Below are 16,718 nucleotides of genomic sequence, written 5' to 3' on the forward strand. Positions count from 1 at the left end.
TATGGAGACGCGCATAGGCGTGCGTCATCTTTAATCGACGTCTCCAGGAAATTACGACATCGAGGAGCGAACGTCTGATTTCCCCAAACATTTGTCTGACAGTTCCTCCTCGCTGCTGGCTCGTTTGTTGTTCTCGTCGATCCCTCGATGGGATGTCTGCTGGGAGGAACTAATATGTAAACAGAGGCGCGAGGATCTAGGACCAGGGAGGTTGCAAATCGAGAAATGACTGAAGAGATTGCAACAAAAGAAATGGGATTTTGTAGTTATATCCGATCGTTCCACTTTGCCACATACAATATGGCAGTGAGGTTGACGTACGATTCAGTGGAGCTAGCTAGATAGATGATAGATCTCGATCAAGAGCCTCCTGGACCATTTTAGAAAAAGTCTTGTCAAAAACTATCTGAATATCGTTGTAATTCATTCGTTTTAACTTACAGGTTAGAACAATGTTAAGATTTGCACCTTTAATGTGATATAATGTCATCATGTTAAAGAGTAAGATTCCTTTAATGGCTTGATGTAAAATTAACTTGATATGGAGTACATACTGTAATTTATGCTAATGCAGTATATGTGACATTTATGGATTCTGTTGACTTCTTATGAACCATATAAATTTTTCTGTGCAAGGAACACGTAACTTGGAGTGTTAATGGGATAATGGGCAGGTTTTTAAAAAAAATATATTATTTTGTTTGCATTGTTATCCAAATGGCGGACATCATAAACCGATCTCTTTGCGCTAAACTGAACCTTACCAGCTTTTGTAAAATGTAGACTAAGCCAATCAGATGTTATCTTCTGTCTTTTTCACCAACAAGCCACTCTTCGGAGAACATTAGCATAATGGTATCAGAAAATGTCCCTAACACTTCCATGACATACTTTATAAACACATCGAGCCAAATGACTTGTGTTTTTCAATGTTGTACCTTTTGTAATTTCACATATGAATATATTATCAGAAGATTGCAGATCCAAAATTTGCCGCAGAAAGCAAAGTTGATATGACAATAGTATGATTTTTGTTGAGGAGTGGGTACTTATTTTATACTGGTACAGTAATAAGATTAGTAGTCTAATCCTAGAGGAGGCAGGAATAGCCCAACGCCATCCCACTCTCGACTCAGAATAGGAGGAAGAACCTGAGCTACCTGCATTTTCGCACAGCCTGCATCTTTCCTACTTTTCCAAACTGTGTCACTTTCCCTTATTCCTGCACTGGACTTGCCGTTCTGATGAGGTAGAGGTTTTGAGAGACCACAATATCCAAGTGGATGGACGACCCCACACTGACACACTGAGAGATAATCTGAGGCGAATCAAATCAAGCGAGGCCAAAGGATTGACTTTCCACAGATCCAAAGAGAGCGATCACGTCAGAGCTCGGGAGGCTGATGTCACATATTTTGGCAACTGTGGGGCATTTGAGCCCTGAGATGGTGCTCACCTGAGAGTCACAGGTAAATAATTTTTTTACATTGCTATTGTTGATGGATTCATGTTTAACATAATTGCCTTGAACACTGATTTTACGCATAAACAACAGTTCAATGTATTGCATGGATTTGATTTAGACCAGCCGGCACGTTGGACGACTGGTTAGCACATCTGCCTCAAAGTTCTGAGGACCGGGGTTCAAATTTCGGCCCCGCCTGTGTGGAGTTTGCATGTTCTCCTTGTGCCTGCGTGGGTTTTCTCCGGGTACTCCGGTTTCTTCCCACATCCCAAAAACATGCGTGGTAAGTTAATTGGAGACTCTAAATTGGCCATAGGTGTGAATGTGAGTGCGAATGGTTGTTTGTTTCTATGTGCCCTGCGATTGGCTGGCGACCGGTTCAGGGTGTACCCCGCCTCCCGCTCGAAGATGGCTGGGATAGGCCCCAGCAGCCCGCGACCCTAGTAACGATGAGCGGTAAAGAAAATGGATGGATGGATGATTTAAATCACTAACTATTGACCTGTAATTTCATTTGCCTCAATGTGGTTATACAGTAGTGTATTCCAGACCAGTTGTCAGGATAGAAAGCGAGTATGATCCACAACGTGGATTTGTGTGTCCAGGCTCTGCTATGATTGTGGACGTCACCCTGAGGGGAGATTCATATGGCACTCCATGAAAGGTCCCATGGGGGTGCTCTGATGGAATTCAGTAAGTTATTCTTATCGCTCAGGGAGCAGTTTGCAGGTTAGCTAAAGGCTAAATTCACATGACAGGCAGGTAATGCCAGACAAAGATTAGACACCACTGAGTGATCATTTGGTACTCATGAGTTTAATCATTCTCTTCTGCTCTATTTGTGGAAATGTGACATTTTAATCTAGTTTAACTACTCTTAATAACTACGATGATGCTGACTACTCTTGTGAATTCTTTGATGTAATCGCTTCTTCAGAAATGTATTTGTTTGATGTTACTCCTTTGTAGTCAGAGCACCCAGGGCAAATTACACTATAATTGGAGAGGCGATTCGTTATGTCATCCCGGCACACATGCAATGTTCTATCGGCTGTGGTGGTCAAGGCTGCAAGTATGACAACCCCAATTTCTGGCGTGATGACCAGCAGGCGATTAAAGGCCTCTATTCCTCATGGTACACGTCCTCTTTCAGTCTCGGTGTCTGTTGTGCAAAGTGGTTTTTTTTGTCCAATGGTATTTCATTTCTGTATATTCTTTTAGGGTGACTGATCATCTTCTTGCGATGTCCAGACCCTCGACTGAAATTATTGAAAAGTATGACATTATTGATCAATTCATAAGGTACAGTATATACAAGGTCTCTCAGCAGGCAGTATGAGCACACACCACCTGCTGACCAGGAATTTGTGTTCATTTGAAGGAATAGCATTAAAACAGTGATCAACCTACAGATACCCGGTGAACATGCCGGCTGCGGAAACCCTCTAGAGCCAGAAAGTGGTTTCTCCTACAATCCAGAGACCTTTATGGAAAATAACAGTAAGTGCTTTATAGATTTTGGGGAGTCTATAATGCTACTCAAGTCCTATTGCGTACGATTTCAGTTTATTTCTACAACTTTGGCTGGAGTGACTATGGAGTGGCCAACCTTACTACTGTTCTGGACATTGTAAAGGTTATGGCCTTTGCACTACAGGAGGGGAAAATAGCTGTGCACTGTCATGCAGGTCTTGGGAGAACAGGTAGAGTTGTATTAAGGAATGAATGTTCTCTACAGAGTTTGACCTTTTACCATGGCACAGTGTCACAACACAATATGTTTCTCCCTTTTCTTAGGTGTGTTATTGGCTTGTTTTTTGGCCTATGCCACCGGGATGACAGCCAATCAAGCTATCTTATATGTTAGGGCTAAACGCTCTGGTTCCATCCAGACGCGCAGTCAGCTAAGCTGTGTCCGTGAGTTCGTCCAGTTCCTCGCGCCTTTAAGGAGTGTGTTTTCTTGTGCTGAGCCTCGATCGCAACCTGTCACCTTGACCCAGTACCTCAACCGCCAGAGACACATCCTACACGGCCTTGAGCGTAAAGAATTGAGGTACCTGCCAAAGATTGTCCAACTTGTGTCCCGGCTGCTGTTGGATATTGCAGAGAATCGACAAGTAATCGAGGAGGACATTTTGGAGGCACCGGACATCCATGATATTGAGATGACCCTGAGCATCATTGAAAAGCTTGGACCTCAGTTTTGTACAAAGGAGCCTCGCTTGCCAGGTTCCCCTACCTTACCAAGACATTTTCACGAACCACCCATCTTCTACCATCGCAAGAGTCTTAGTTATAGTGAGTCTGATTTAAGACGTCTGGGCTCGCAGCTCAACCTCCTTACACAACCCTTGGGCTCCCTTTCACAGGGTAATGTGGCTAGTCCCGCTTCCCCATCTGACTCCGGTCAACCTGCAGTCCAGTGGAAGAGTTGGAATAGTAACACATCTGACATCTCCCAAAGCTCCACAGGATCACTCTGGCAAGTAAAGAATGACAAAAAGGATGGATCCATTTTGTTGAAGAAAGTAAAGCAGATACCCATCCAACGCAGTGAGTCTTTTGGACACAATGGCCCGCTCCAAAAAGGTAGCATGCTTTCCAGATTGAAGGCAGATCAGAGGGATGAGTTGGCAGAAAACAGGAGGAAGTCCCAATGTAGAGATGAGGAGCATTCAGACGTGCCATGCATTACCCTGCAGTCTGAGTTGTCTCTGGAGGCCAGGAGGCTGCTGGTGGCACAGGCCCTGGCAGTCGACCTTTTCCTGGATGGGGCGTCGGAGCAAAGGAACAAAGTGTTAACATGGCAGGTAATTGACCCAGACCAGTCTATTGTGGTAATATTTACATACAACAATCATGCATTAGCTCTTGTGTGGCATCCCATAATCTCCGCTGGTATATCAGACTTGCCAGGTGCCTGTTAGGGCTGCACGATAATGTGATAATAATAATAGAAATTATTCCGATATTTAACATGCCCATAAAGAAATTACATTTTTATTGTCGAACGAAATAAATGTTTTTTAATGTGGCAAAATAAGCAGGCTACATGGATTCACCCATATTTCAGACATGAGAGATTCATTTTAGGAGGCCAATAGGAGACCAGTATTTACGGGGGTGGACGACGATGTGCATTTAAGGTCACATCTGATTGGTCAAACGCAGATAAACGCCACAGTCGTGCAACAAACCATACAATACCATATACGTATTTATATATTGCACGTCTTTGCGATACATATGTTGCGCATGTCATTACCAGGATGAGGATATTTTTTCGATATATTGTGCAGCCCTGCGGCATGGTATACAACTGGTTAGCACATCCGCCTCACAGTTCTGAGGACCCGGGTTCAAATCTGGCCTCGCCTGTGTGGAGTTTGCATGTTCCCCCCGTGCCTCCGTGGGTTTTGTCCGGGTTCTCCGGTTTCCTCCCACATTCCCCAAAAACATGCATGGTAGGTTAAGTGGAAAATCTAAATTGCCCGTAGGTGTGAATGTGAGTGTGAATAGTTGTTTGTTGATATGTGCCCTGCGACTGGCTGGTGACCAATTCAGAGTGTACCCCGCCTCTCGCCCAGAGTCAGCTGGGATAGGCTCCAGCAACCCCGCGATCCTAGTGAGGATAAGCAGTATGGGAAATGAATGAATGTGCAGACCTACTGTCTGTTATATTAAACTGCATTAGAATCAACATGTGCTTGCATAAAACAAAGCCCACAGTTGCCAACCTTACCCAAATACACAACAGCTACAGAAACCGTAGTCGAGAATAACTGTCATGTCAGTGAAGTGAATGATTAGCAGTGAGGTTGAATATTGTAACCAAGTACAATACTCTACTTAACCTTCAGATTGCGTTGGAATTAGTAGCCAAATGAAGTATTCGTTACAAAAAAGACACAAGCTCTTAGAAGTGTCACAAGTAAGTCATATATATGAATATTTTTACTTCTGACCTCTCAAAATGTTCAGCAGCTTCAGACCTATCCATAAATATAGTTTTTTTTTTAAATAAAATAATAAAAGCAGTGTTGTGTTCTGACCAGTGTTGTGTTATGACCATAACTCTAAATATGCCATATTTTCAAAAAATAAATTTCAAAGTGGAGTATTTGATATGAGGTAATTAGAGCCTTGAATGAGTCAGTAAGTCATAACATATATATTTTTTACGCATTATCGTTTTGGAGCAATGGCTGTTTTTTCAAAAAATAAAATAAATCCTTAGGATGCGTTTGTGGTAAAAAAACAAACAAACAAGCATTTAAGTGTCATAACTAAGTCATATATGATTTTTATTTTTATTTTAACTTTCAACCTCTCAAAATGTTCAGCACCTTCTGACCTATCCATAAATACCGTTTTTTTTTTGTTTTTTTTTTTGTATGCCCTCTATGGACAATAAAAGCTGTATTGTGTTATGACTCTAAATACTCTAAACTCTAAATATGCCATATTTTCAAATAGAATTAATTTCAAATTGGAATATTTTATATGAGGTAATTAGAGCCTTGAATAAGTCAATAAATCATAACACAGATTTTGATGCAATAAGATAATTATGTAAGTCTGCAGCCAAAGTGAAGGACATAAAAAAATTGTCAAACGTGACAGTGATGCTCTCCAGGACCACCCTAATTCCCTGGTTTTTCTCCCTCTGCTTGAGCGCAGAGGGAGAAAAAAGCATGTTCCATGCGTAGCAAGGTGTTGAGATTTGAAAAGCCCATGTCTCGACCAATGAGAGAGGGACATATTCAAACCGTTACACTCTCCTCTTGACCAATGAGAGAGGAGCAATCCAAACGTTCCAAAGCTACACACAAAAATATACTTATATTTACACACTCAGACTTTGTAAGTAATGCGTTGAAATAAAACTGTTGTTTGTAGTTGTCTCATATAAAACCACGTTTTGTCACTTGATCGTGCTATTGCACACGCCCTGACGAGTGAGGCCATAAGGACTCCGCTCTCGGCCAATCCAAGAGGTCAAATTCAAACACGACCAATGAAAGAGGAACAATGCAAACAGGTTTGAAAATAAACATGCACAAAATATACTCATATCTGCACACAAAATATGCTTATATGCAAACTAAGACTTTGTAAGTATCGTGGTGAAATAAAACTTTGCAGCTGTAACACAAAAAACGTCATAATGGCGCCAAACACGCGCGTGCCCACGTGCACGTGTGTGTGTTTTTTTTTTATATATTTTTTTTAATTTTCTGCACTAAAACGATCAAAAATGTTGAGAAGTAATGGCAAAAGCATTGTAAGACATCAGCTTTACAGGGTATTGAAAAATATTATTTATAATGGGAGTCAATGGGGCAAAAAAAGGACAAAATGCTGTATACTGGTGTAATTCATGTATTTCCTATTTCTAATAACTTGGAAATTCGGCGATGGTGCCATTTTCAAGTTTAACTTGGTCAAAACATTTGTGGCGAGTTTCATCCCTGTTGCCTTTGTCTTTAAATATGTTGTCTTTGATCAGAACGTCATAATCATCAAAGTGTGCTAAAAATGTCGTCATTGCACCCGAAGGCAGAGGGAGGCTACCCTCTCGTCCACCGGGGTGAACCCCAACGTACAGGCGCCGAGCCGGGGAGCAATAAGTATACCCACACCTGCTCGGTGCCTCTCACCGTGGGCAACTCCAGAGTGGAAGAGAGTCCAACCCCTCTCGAGAGGACTGGTACCAGAGCCCAAGCTGTGCGTGGAGGCGAGTCCGACTATATCTCGTCGGAACTTCTCGACCTCACACACCATCTCGGGCTCCCTCCCTGCCAGAGAGGTGACATTCCACGTCCCTAGAGCCAGCTTCTATAGCCGGGGATCGGATCGCCAAGGTCTCCGCCTTCGGCCACCGCCCAGCTCGCACTGCACCCGACCCCTATGGCCCCTCCCACAGGTGGTGAGCCCATGGGAAGGGGGACCCACGTTACCCTTTCGGGCTGTGCCCGGCCGGGCCCCATGGGTGCAGGCCCGGCCACCAGGCGCTCGCCTTCGAGCCGCACCTCCGGGATGCAGTTATGAAATTGTTTTTATTATTAAGGGAGAAAAAAAATCCAAACCTACGTGACCCTGTGTGAAAAAGTGATTGTCCCCCGTTAAAACATAACTGCAGTTTATCATACCTGAGTTCAATTTCTTTAGCCACACCTGTTCTCAATCAAGAAATCACTTCAATAAGACCTGTCTGACATAGTGAAGTCGACCAAAGAGCCTCAAAAGCTAGACATCATGCCGAAATCTACAGAAATTCAGGAGCAAATGAGAAAGGAAAAGTTTATAATGCCATTTCTAAAGCTTTGGGACTCCAGCGAACCACAGTGACAGCCATTATTCACAAGTGGCAAAAACATGGACCAGTGGTGAACCAGGAGGGGCAGGCCGACCAAAATTACCCCAAGAGTGCAGCGACAACTCATCCAAGAGGTTACTAAAGACCCCACAACAACATCTAAAGACCTGCAGGCCTCACTTGCCTCAGTAAAGTCAGTGTTCATGACTTCACCAAGAGAAAAAAAAAAGAACATCAACAGTAAAATGCGGTGGTAGTGTGATTGTCTGGGCCTGTTTTGCTACTTCAGGATTGGGAGACTAGCTGTGATAAATGGAACCATAAATTCTGTTGTCTAACCAAAACTTCCTGGAGGAGAATGTCCGGCCATCTGCTCGTGACTTCGAGCTGTAACCAACTTGGGTTCTGCAGCAGGACAGTGATCCAAAACACACCAGCAAGTCCACCTCTGAATGACTTTGGAGTGGCCTAGTCAAAGTCCTGAACTGAATCCTATTTTGATGCTGTGGCATGAGCTTAAAAATGTGGTTCATGCTTGAAAACCCTCCAATGTGGCTGAATTACAACAATTCTGCAAAGATGAGTGCGCCAAAATTCTTCCCTAGTGCTGTCAGAGACACATTGCAAGTTATTTCAAACTCTTGATTGCAGTTGTTGTTACTAAGGGTGGCCCAACCAGTTATTAGGTTTGTTTTATTTAATTTAATTTTTTTTAACCAGTCCTGTTCCGCTGCATGGCCTTGTAGAATGGAGGCTCTGTATGCCTTTTGTGGTTGAACAGTTTTGCTGTGCAACAGTTAACCTGTATTATTAGTGGTCGCAGCACAAGTAATTAAAGCCTATAGCGTGTCTATCGAACTTATTAGTGAACGAACACCATATCACATGCATGTTAGTCAACTGGTGTACGGAGTTGTTTTGCCAGCACATTGAGCAAGGGTGGTGTGGTGTGGTGTGGGGTGGGCACCCCACCCTCTGCCCACAATGGTGGGCCAAACCAGCATGCCCGCCCAGCAAGGGACACAACCAGGGGGACGCCACCCACCCCCCAGGACCCAGGGAGGTCCCCAGCCCAACCAAAGCGCCCCGACCAATCCCAAAGGGAGGGAGGGAGGGAGGGGCACGGCACTGGACCACCGCCCCCCACGCTCAATCCCCCACCCAGGACGCCCCACCGCCACCACCCCCCCCACCACCCCTGGAGAGCATGGGGGCCCCAGCCACCAACAGGGCCCAATGCAGGAGCCAGCCGGCACCCAAAAACAGTGCATCAAAGTGGGGAGACTGATGGGGGTGAGGCGAGATGGTCACAGGGCAATGAATACCTGTAACTGTCACCCCTACCCAGGCCAACCAGCTCCCCTACCCAGGCCAACCAGGATGTGTGAATTTCTGTGGCACATCAAAAATCCCTGGGGGAAAGGCATGGCGGGCCAGAGAGCAGGCTAGTGTGACGGGACACCTGGCCAAGTGTTCTCCCCAGCACAACACTGACCTCCCCCCACAGATGGGTGTATGATGCATAAAAACTGGAGGACCGGCAGGGCAGAGAACGGGGGGCGACCAGACCGGAAACCAGTCCAGATGTGCCAGCACTTGGCCCAGCACCCGCCCCATCATGCCTTGAACCAGTCCCCCAGGGGACCCTGAATGAGATTTGAATGTGCCCAATGTGCAAGTACTGTATGTAAAGTATGAATACAAAAAATGTGCAGTGTGTGTGAAGTAAGAGGCGAGACTCCTGTGGCTCCGGCCCGGCCCGACCAGCTGGAAAACCACAGAGAAAAGGCAGGCAAGTCCCTCCCCACCGTTCAGCTAAACCTAGACCATTTAAAACTGCATTTTGTGTTTACCCGTGTTGTCTTTGACTAATATTAAACAAATTTGATGGGAAACAAACATGCAAAAAAAAAAAAGTATCTGCAAAATCAATTTGATGCTTAACATGGAGCAGTAAACATTTAAAAATGGACAGGTATGTAAAGGACCACATAACGTCAAACTTGTTTCAGATACAATTTCCATCCATCCATCCATTTTCGGAGCCGCTTATTCTCACTAGGGTCGCGGGCGTGCTGGAGCCTATCCCAGCTATCATCGGGCAGGAGGCGGGGGTACACCCTGAACTGGTTGCCAGCCAATCGCAGGGCACACATAAACAACCATTCGCACATACGGGCAATTTAGAGTCGTCAATTAACCTACCGTGCATGTTTTTGGGATGTGGGAGGAAACCGGAGTGCCTGGAGAAAATCCGCCCAGGCACAGGGAGAACATGCAAACTCCACACAGGCGGGGCCGGGATTTGAATCCCGGTCCTCAGAACTGTGAGGCAGACGCTCTAACCAGTTGTTCACCGTTCCGCTCAGATACAATTTAAAATTTGTATTTCTTTCTTTGACAGCAATCCCTGAAAGTTGTAATGAGATCTTTTTTTTTTTTTTTTTTTTAAACTGATAGTGATCAAGTTGGTCATTTTCTTTTACTTCATGTCACCTTGTTTCAGGTACAATATTTTAAAAACAATAGGCCTATTGGTTTGCCACTGAACATTTTACGACAGATCTAAGATCATCAGTTGAGAAATTATTATTACACGTGCTTGCAGGCTGAGCTGAATCAAGGTGGTGCATGGGAAAGGCTGTGCATGGAGCGGGATCCCTTCATCCTCACAAGTCTGATGTGGGCATGGTTAGAGCAGCTTAAAGAGCCGGTGATCTCCCTTCAGGATGCCGTAGCCTTGAAGCTAGAAAACACTGATGCTCAAATGGTCCTCAACACACTTGGCCAGGTAAAACCTTGCTGTCCAATCACATTTGGATCCACACAGATCTGCCATCTTCAGCCACTTTTCTCTGTGTCTTCACAGGCACCCAAAGAAACATTAATGTGCATACTCGACTGTATGGCTCAGTTACTGACAGTACCACTGGAGGTTGAACATGCATTTCTGAATCGTGCTATCAAGGCTTTCACTTGGGTAAGTATACCTGTCCATTTCACAATTTGGTCCAAATTCTTTGTCAACAATGTCAAATTATGTTCACCGTTCCAACAGATGGAAAGCAGTTCCAACAATGGAAGCCAAGTGTATGAGTCCGTGACTAGAGCCTTACGGTGTGTCCTTGAGGACATGAGATGTGTTGCTACCAAAGAAGAAGAACCGACAGTGTAGATGCTACATGCGAAAACACGGAGGGGACACTTTGTGCCTTATGATGAAAATATTTATTGTTATTACTGATGTTGTGCGATCAATACAAATAGTGATATGTACTGTCTTAGCATTTCTTCACCCCCCACACTAAGGTAACTCAACAAAGGTTTTTTATGCAATGTTTTGCCTTAAGACTGGTCATATTTAGCTCCAAAACTAGTCAAGTATAGATAGACCTGCATAGGTTTGTTGTGGCGCACATTACAGTACATCAAACCAGTGCATTTAAGGTAGCATTATCTTTGTGTGAATAAGATCTTCATAATAAAAGCATGCATAATTTACAGTGAATGATAAACAAATATTCCTCTTTTTTGGAGGCTGTGCAAAAACCATGTCACTTTTTTGAGGGCTCAGGCAGTGAACGTGTAAGCTTTTAAAATGTCTTTGCCGTCCTTCCCTTCAACTGAACCAACAATGCTGCAGTAGTCACAGGAGATGTGGCTGAACCCTCTAAAAGCAAAGGTCACAGAGCAGAGCAACAACATTAGAGCCAATACATATTCTGGCCTATATTTAATGGTGCATAGATACCTAAATGTCAGAACACACCTGGACATAGTATGAGAACAGAGCAACAACATTAGAGCCAATACATATTCTGGCCTATATTTAATGGTGCATAGATACCTAAATGTCAGAACACACCTGGACATAGTATGAGAACCGCCCAGTAGTTGGTATCGACTCTCCAAAGTCAACCCGCGATCTCTGTCATGTTTCCAGGTCAGTACATGCAAGGAAAGGTCCTGAGATGCTGTTACCACACGAAAGCTGTCCTGTGAAATGATAACCTCATTGATCTTTTTAAATATGTTGCACACAATTGGTATACATCCCTGGCTACAACCTGCACAATTCTGTCTTTACAACGATAACTGCTACATTTGAGTGCCAATTGTTTTGACCCGTCGCCAGTATGTATCGTACTTGTAGTTGCCCCTCCGATAGCGTCAAATAGCGTAACCAAAATATGAATCACAGTATGTAGTACTTTTTGACACTACCATAAACTACTCCCACATTCTTCTTACGTCGCATTATTGTTTTCCTACAGACTTTCTGTTAAATCGACATCACTGCCATTTTTTTCTGTTTGAAGTTATTTTGACAGTGGATATTCATTCAAAGTAATCTAAAATCATGCATTTTTTTGTGCAGTAGTTCAAATTAAAGCATTTCAGTCGTTATTTTAGTTTGATATTGGATACTCATTCAAAGTAATCTAAAATCATGCATTTTGTTTGTGTGCAATAGCTGAAATCAAAGCTTTAAAATTGTGACTTAAACAAAGCTTACCACACATATAGAGGTAATTGGCATTGTGTGCTCTTTAAAGCTTGCGAGCAGGGTCCCTTTCAGAGAATACACCCAGAGATGATGATCAGCTGCCATCACAATGGAGTTGCTGTCCTTAGCCTCAAGAAGAATGTTTGAGGACGTGCTGTTCAGTGTCAAGGGAAAGGACTCTACCTGTTGGACTAAAAGGGAGAATTGTTTCCCCCTATATTTCCCAATTCACTTGAGATTAAACGATCTTGTATTCTTGTCAAAAAGTACTTTTACTGAATAATTGCCATCCAGAAAAATGCCCCTAATCTTAATGTACGGCAAACACCAAATAGGACCTCTAAGGCATCTATCCATGTTTCTTATTTACTTAACACAGATCGTGTCCTTTCTCACCTTGGATCTGGGACGTGTACTTTGACTTTTTAATGCTGACATTGAAGACAGTGAGTGCTTTGTTGTTGGTGCGCTCTTTGCAGTGGACCATGGCCAGTCTGGCAGACTGCGTGGGGAGGAAGACGGCCGCCTGGCACCCCGTGACCGGCACTAACTGGCACAATGGGTCTTCGTCCTCACATGGCGAGGTCAAACTATCAGCGTAAATCACCTACCAATGGCCCAGAAAAAAGCATGACTAATATTTCCTCATGGCAATTTCTCAAAGACAATGAAGTCACTGTCCGACAAAACAAGACATACCTTTGGACTTAAATCAACATTATCCTTGGAGCCAGCAATGATCCATTTCTTGTCAGGTGAAACCAGGAGTATGTTGACATGAAAGCTGTCACATACCATTATACTGGATTTTTTAGTCAAAGCTGTTCCAGCTAGTGTACACAGTGTCCCCTGACCCGTTCCAACCTAGAGGAAAATATGAGCAGGGATATAACTACCACAGTGAAAATTACAATTGGAGAGTTCATTTTTTTATGCAAGGAAAAGTGAGGCTACTTACAGATAGAAACCAGTCACTGTCCTTATTATACTGTAGCAATGTACAGCGTGTGGATGCAGCAGAATTGGATGCCACCTCCTGGCCAGTCTGACCTTGCCAGACCTTAATTAGGCCAGCGGAGTCTGCTGTGATGACAAAGTCACGCTGCTCGTCACTTACGATGCTTGATAAAGGACTCTGCTTGGCACTGCACCAACGGAGTTGACCCTGAGATGAAACAAACCCACATGAGGTAATCCTTTCGGGCGTAGGATGTCTTTTGGTGAAATTTCAGGTTCAATATTGTAATTTGCTAAATTTTGATTATATTTTGTCAGCACAGCTATACATACACCCATGGTGAAAAGATCCAAGGAATCACATCAAATGCATGACATACAAGGATTATGATGCTTATCACACACAAGGATTTTAATGTAGGTTTCTACGTCACTGCATATTATAGCAATCCCCATGATAGTATGGCATAGCAGCAATGGTAATGGACACCAAGTGCTTTGAGGTGGTTTTCTAGCCATAATCTTGCCGTCAAAAAACAATGTCTACTAATACACAGTAGGTGGAGCATAGTCTACTACAGGGGTCCTCGGTTTACAACGGTCCTGAGTCAGACATTCGACATTTCGAGGTTATGAATGTCACCCGGCATAAGAATAAGCCATCACACGACACAAGAAGACATGTTTGGTTATCGGCCTACTAAGGGGTTTTCATTTGATTGCTTTATATGTACGGTCAAGAAGTCGTTTTCATGAAACTATTTACTTACTTTACTTACTTTACTTTTACGCATTTTGACTTCCGCACAAATTTGAGTTGTGTCGCCGTTGTAGGAGCAGAACTCCACCATAAACAGAGGCCATCCTGTACTATGCGCTGAAGCAACCTTCATATTATGTCCATAAGGACTAGGCGTGGTGACCAGTGGCTAAAATGACCAATTATGGACCACAAAAAAGGAAACTGGGACTGCGTGCAAGACAGCTGCCTCTTTGTTTCTCAAGTACTGCCGAGGAGCCCTTGAGCAATAGACAGCCTCCCAAAACAAGACTGCAGCACATCCCTATCACGCTGACATCCTTGAGACCCAATTTACGTGTAATTGATGTTAACAGAGAATACAGTAAAATAAAGTACATTTTCATCTGCCAAGGGGAAAACAAAGACTATATGTTAAAAATTTGTCATATTTATATAGTGAAATGCTTGACATTGTCCACTGACATTCTGGATGTTCCAAGCCCGGACTGTACCATCAGTAGAAGCGCTGCAGACTGTCGTCGGGGTGTTCCGGAGGTCAGGACCCAGAGGTGAGCTCCTCTGCAGGTAGACCAAGCCCACTATTCGTCCTAATGGAAGACTGATAATCAAATTGGAGTCGTGACAACCAGTGGTGGGAACTAAGTAAAAAAAAAAATTCAGGTATCTACACTTGACTTAAAGATTTCTTTTTCAGACAACTTTACTTTTACTCCATACATTACTTTTTATACTCCTTACATCATCAAAATAGGCTTGATACTTTTTTCCCCAACCTCAGTGGACGACCACACAATATAAAAAGATGTAAATAGAAGTAAAATCATTTTGATTGATTGATAGAGTGAGATCTTGGGGACTTATGTGGTGGAACAAAAACAGGGAGAGCAGTGCTATGGAGGAACACGAACCAAACAACATTAATGATGATGACGCAACTGATTAGGGGAGTGATTCTCAACTGGTGGGTTGGGACCCAAAAGTGGGTGGGAAAGCCATTTTGGGTGGGTCACAGACAGGTCATAAAAAAACCCATAAACAGCATAATAATTCAGACTGTTACAGTTGCTTTGGTCTTGGGCTTTCATTTCCCCAAAAAGAAGATAACCTATTTACATATGTTGCACTTTTAGAAGAGCGCCAAGCTATACGTTTTTGTACATGCAAGTACATGTAGGGCCGGGTTCAAATCAGGCCTCGCCTCTGTGGCGTTTGCATGTTCTCCCCGTGCCTGCGTGGGTTTACTCCAGATACTCTGTTTCCTCCAACATGCACGGTAGGTTAATTGCATGTTGGTGCAAATGGCTGGTTTATATGTGGCTAGCGACCAGTTCAGGGTGTGCCCCGCCTCTCGCCCAGAGTCACCTGGGATAGGCTCCAACACGTCCGCGACCCTAGTGAGGATAAGTGGTACGGGTGGATGTTTTATTTTGTTGCCTACACAGATGATTTGTAGTGAATGGATTGGGACAACGTTAGCAAAATTATGGGAACACGTTTCGGTGACTGCTGGCTTTCTGTTTAAAAAAAAACAACATTTCATTGTGCCAAGTTACAAAAACATGTTAATTGACGTGAAACATGTACTGTATTTTTACTTTTGCACTTAAGTACATTTAAGGGTGTGTACCTTTATTATGAAATCAACACTTTGACTTTTACCAGTCTTTTTTTGAACTCAAGTTCAGTAGCTGTAATTCGACTGAAGTACAGAGCGCGTGCTTGAGTCACCTCCGATAAAAAAAAAAAAAAAACTGGGCTGGATGGATAACAGACCTGCGTGGCCTCGAAGACTTGTGCAAGTGTAGCCCCCGGTTCGGCCTTCCTTCATCTTTGTCTCCAAATGGGATCGTCGCAGGAAATATGTCTTCCACGAGTGATTGACGTGAGGCCTCTCCAACACAGCCTGGCTACAAAAGCCCCACCGCTGCAAGCACATCCTCCTGATACGAGGAAACGTTGATTTAACGCTTCTGTGGTTACTGGAATTGTATTTACACACAAAAACTCACCTCCATAAGCATGGAGTCTCGGCAGCATTGTGCCAGACCTGGAAAACAGACAAACTTCGTTGGAGTGTTTTGGTTCTCAGAGCTACTTCCGCATGTTGGACGCTCCTTACCGTACATACGCCCGATGCCCTGATTAAATCTTCCTCGGTTAAAAATGTAAAGATATGAATGAGACAATCGTCTATCAGGTGCTGGGGACCCATACTGACTGACGTTCGACTTTCGCCTCCTGTCAAGCAGAAGCAGGAAAGAACCAGGCTGCATGGCATTCTTCAGGCCACTAGGTGTCGCCATCATACAAGGGAATCACTCCACGTGTACTGCATACCAAAGGAGACGTCCCATGGATATACAAAATAAACCAGATTAAACATACCAAATTGCGAGTTTACTTTACTTGGTGAGATTAGAAATGGTGAAATAGTCTGTACAGGTCGGTCTGGCCATGTCTGGGGTAAATCAGGTGGTTATAGATGAATCTCATGTTTAACTGCAGTTTTTGCAGGTTTGAGAAATGGAAGCAACAAACTGGGTGGTATTCATCTCAAGTGCAAAAAAAAAAATAGCACACAATAACCACTGGTAGCCAATGAAGTGTACGTGTGTGTGTGTGGGGGGGAGACCTTTTGACCTTAAATGCTCAGGATACAATCGAGATGAAGTGTTGAAAAACAACAGATTTTGATAAGATTGAGACT

General features: G+C 43.6%; 2 protein-coding genes across 7 annotated transcripts; one reads left to right on the forward strand and one right to left on the reverse strand.

Annotated features, from left to right (window-relative positions):
• Positions 1-78: 78 nt before the first annotated feature.
• Positions 79-11,207, forward strand: ptpdc1b (protein tyrosine phosphatase domain containing 1b). 2 transcript variants are annotated; one of them, XM_061688682.1, is made up of 10 exons: positions 79-1,469; positions 2,071-2,158; positions 2,435-2,600; positions 2,687-2,767; positions 2,847-2,965; positions 3,031-3,168; positions 3,263-4,275; positions 10,393-10,575; positions 10,654-10,764; positions 10,843-11,207. In XM_061688682.1, exons 2-10 carry the CDS (start codon positions 2,113-2,115, stop codon positions 10,957-10,959), a joined length of 1,974 nt encoding a protein of 657 aa, XP_061544666.1. In that variant the 5' UTR covers positions 79-1,469; positions 2,071-2,112; the 3' UTR covers positions 10,960-11,207. The 2 variants fall into 2 exon arrangements, with proteins under 2 accessions (XP_061544666.1, XP_061544675.1); XM_061688691.1 differs by having other exon boundaries at positions 2,687-2,740.
• Positions 10,939-16,244, reverse strand: fbxw12 (F-box and WD repeat domain containing 12). 5 transcript variants are annotated; one of them, XM_061688721.1, is made up of 10 exons: positions 16,131-16,244; positions 16,021-16,058; positions 15,785-15,951; positions 14,474-14,649; positions 13,250-13,456; positions 12,991-13,155; positions 12,688-12,898; positions 12,301-12,482; positions 11,650-11,780; positions 10,939-11,454 (listed from the first exon to the last, which is right to left on the reverse strand). In XM_061688721.1, the coding sequence occupies exons 1-10, from the start codon at positions 16,221-16,223 to the stop codon at positions 11,355-11,357; spliced, it is 1,470 nt and encodes a 489-aa protein (XP_061544705.1). In that variant the 5' UTR covers positions 16,224-16,244; the 3' UTR covers positions 10,939-11,354. The 5 variants fall into 5 exon arrangements, 4 of the variants coding, with proteins under 4 accessions (XP_061544705.1, XP_061544687.1, XP_061544713.1 ...); XM_061688729.1 differs by having other exon boundaries at positions 10,960-11,454; positions 14,474-14,598; XR_009769368.1 differs by having other exon boundaries at positions 11,360-11,454; positions 11,650-11,775.
• Between the last annotated feature and the right edge of the window lie 474 nt (positions 16,245-16,718).

The sequence above is a fragment of the Phycodurus eques genome, chromosome 1 (genome assembly GCF_024500275.1).
Source record: "Phycodurus eques isolate BA_2022a chromosome 1, UOR_Pequ_1.1, whole genome shotgun sequence".
NCBI lineage: Eukaryota > Metazoa > Chordata > Actinopteri > Syngnathiformes > Syngnathidae > Phycodurus > Phycodurus eques.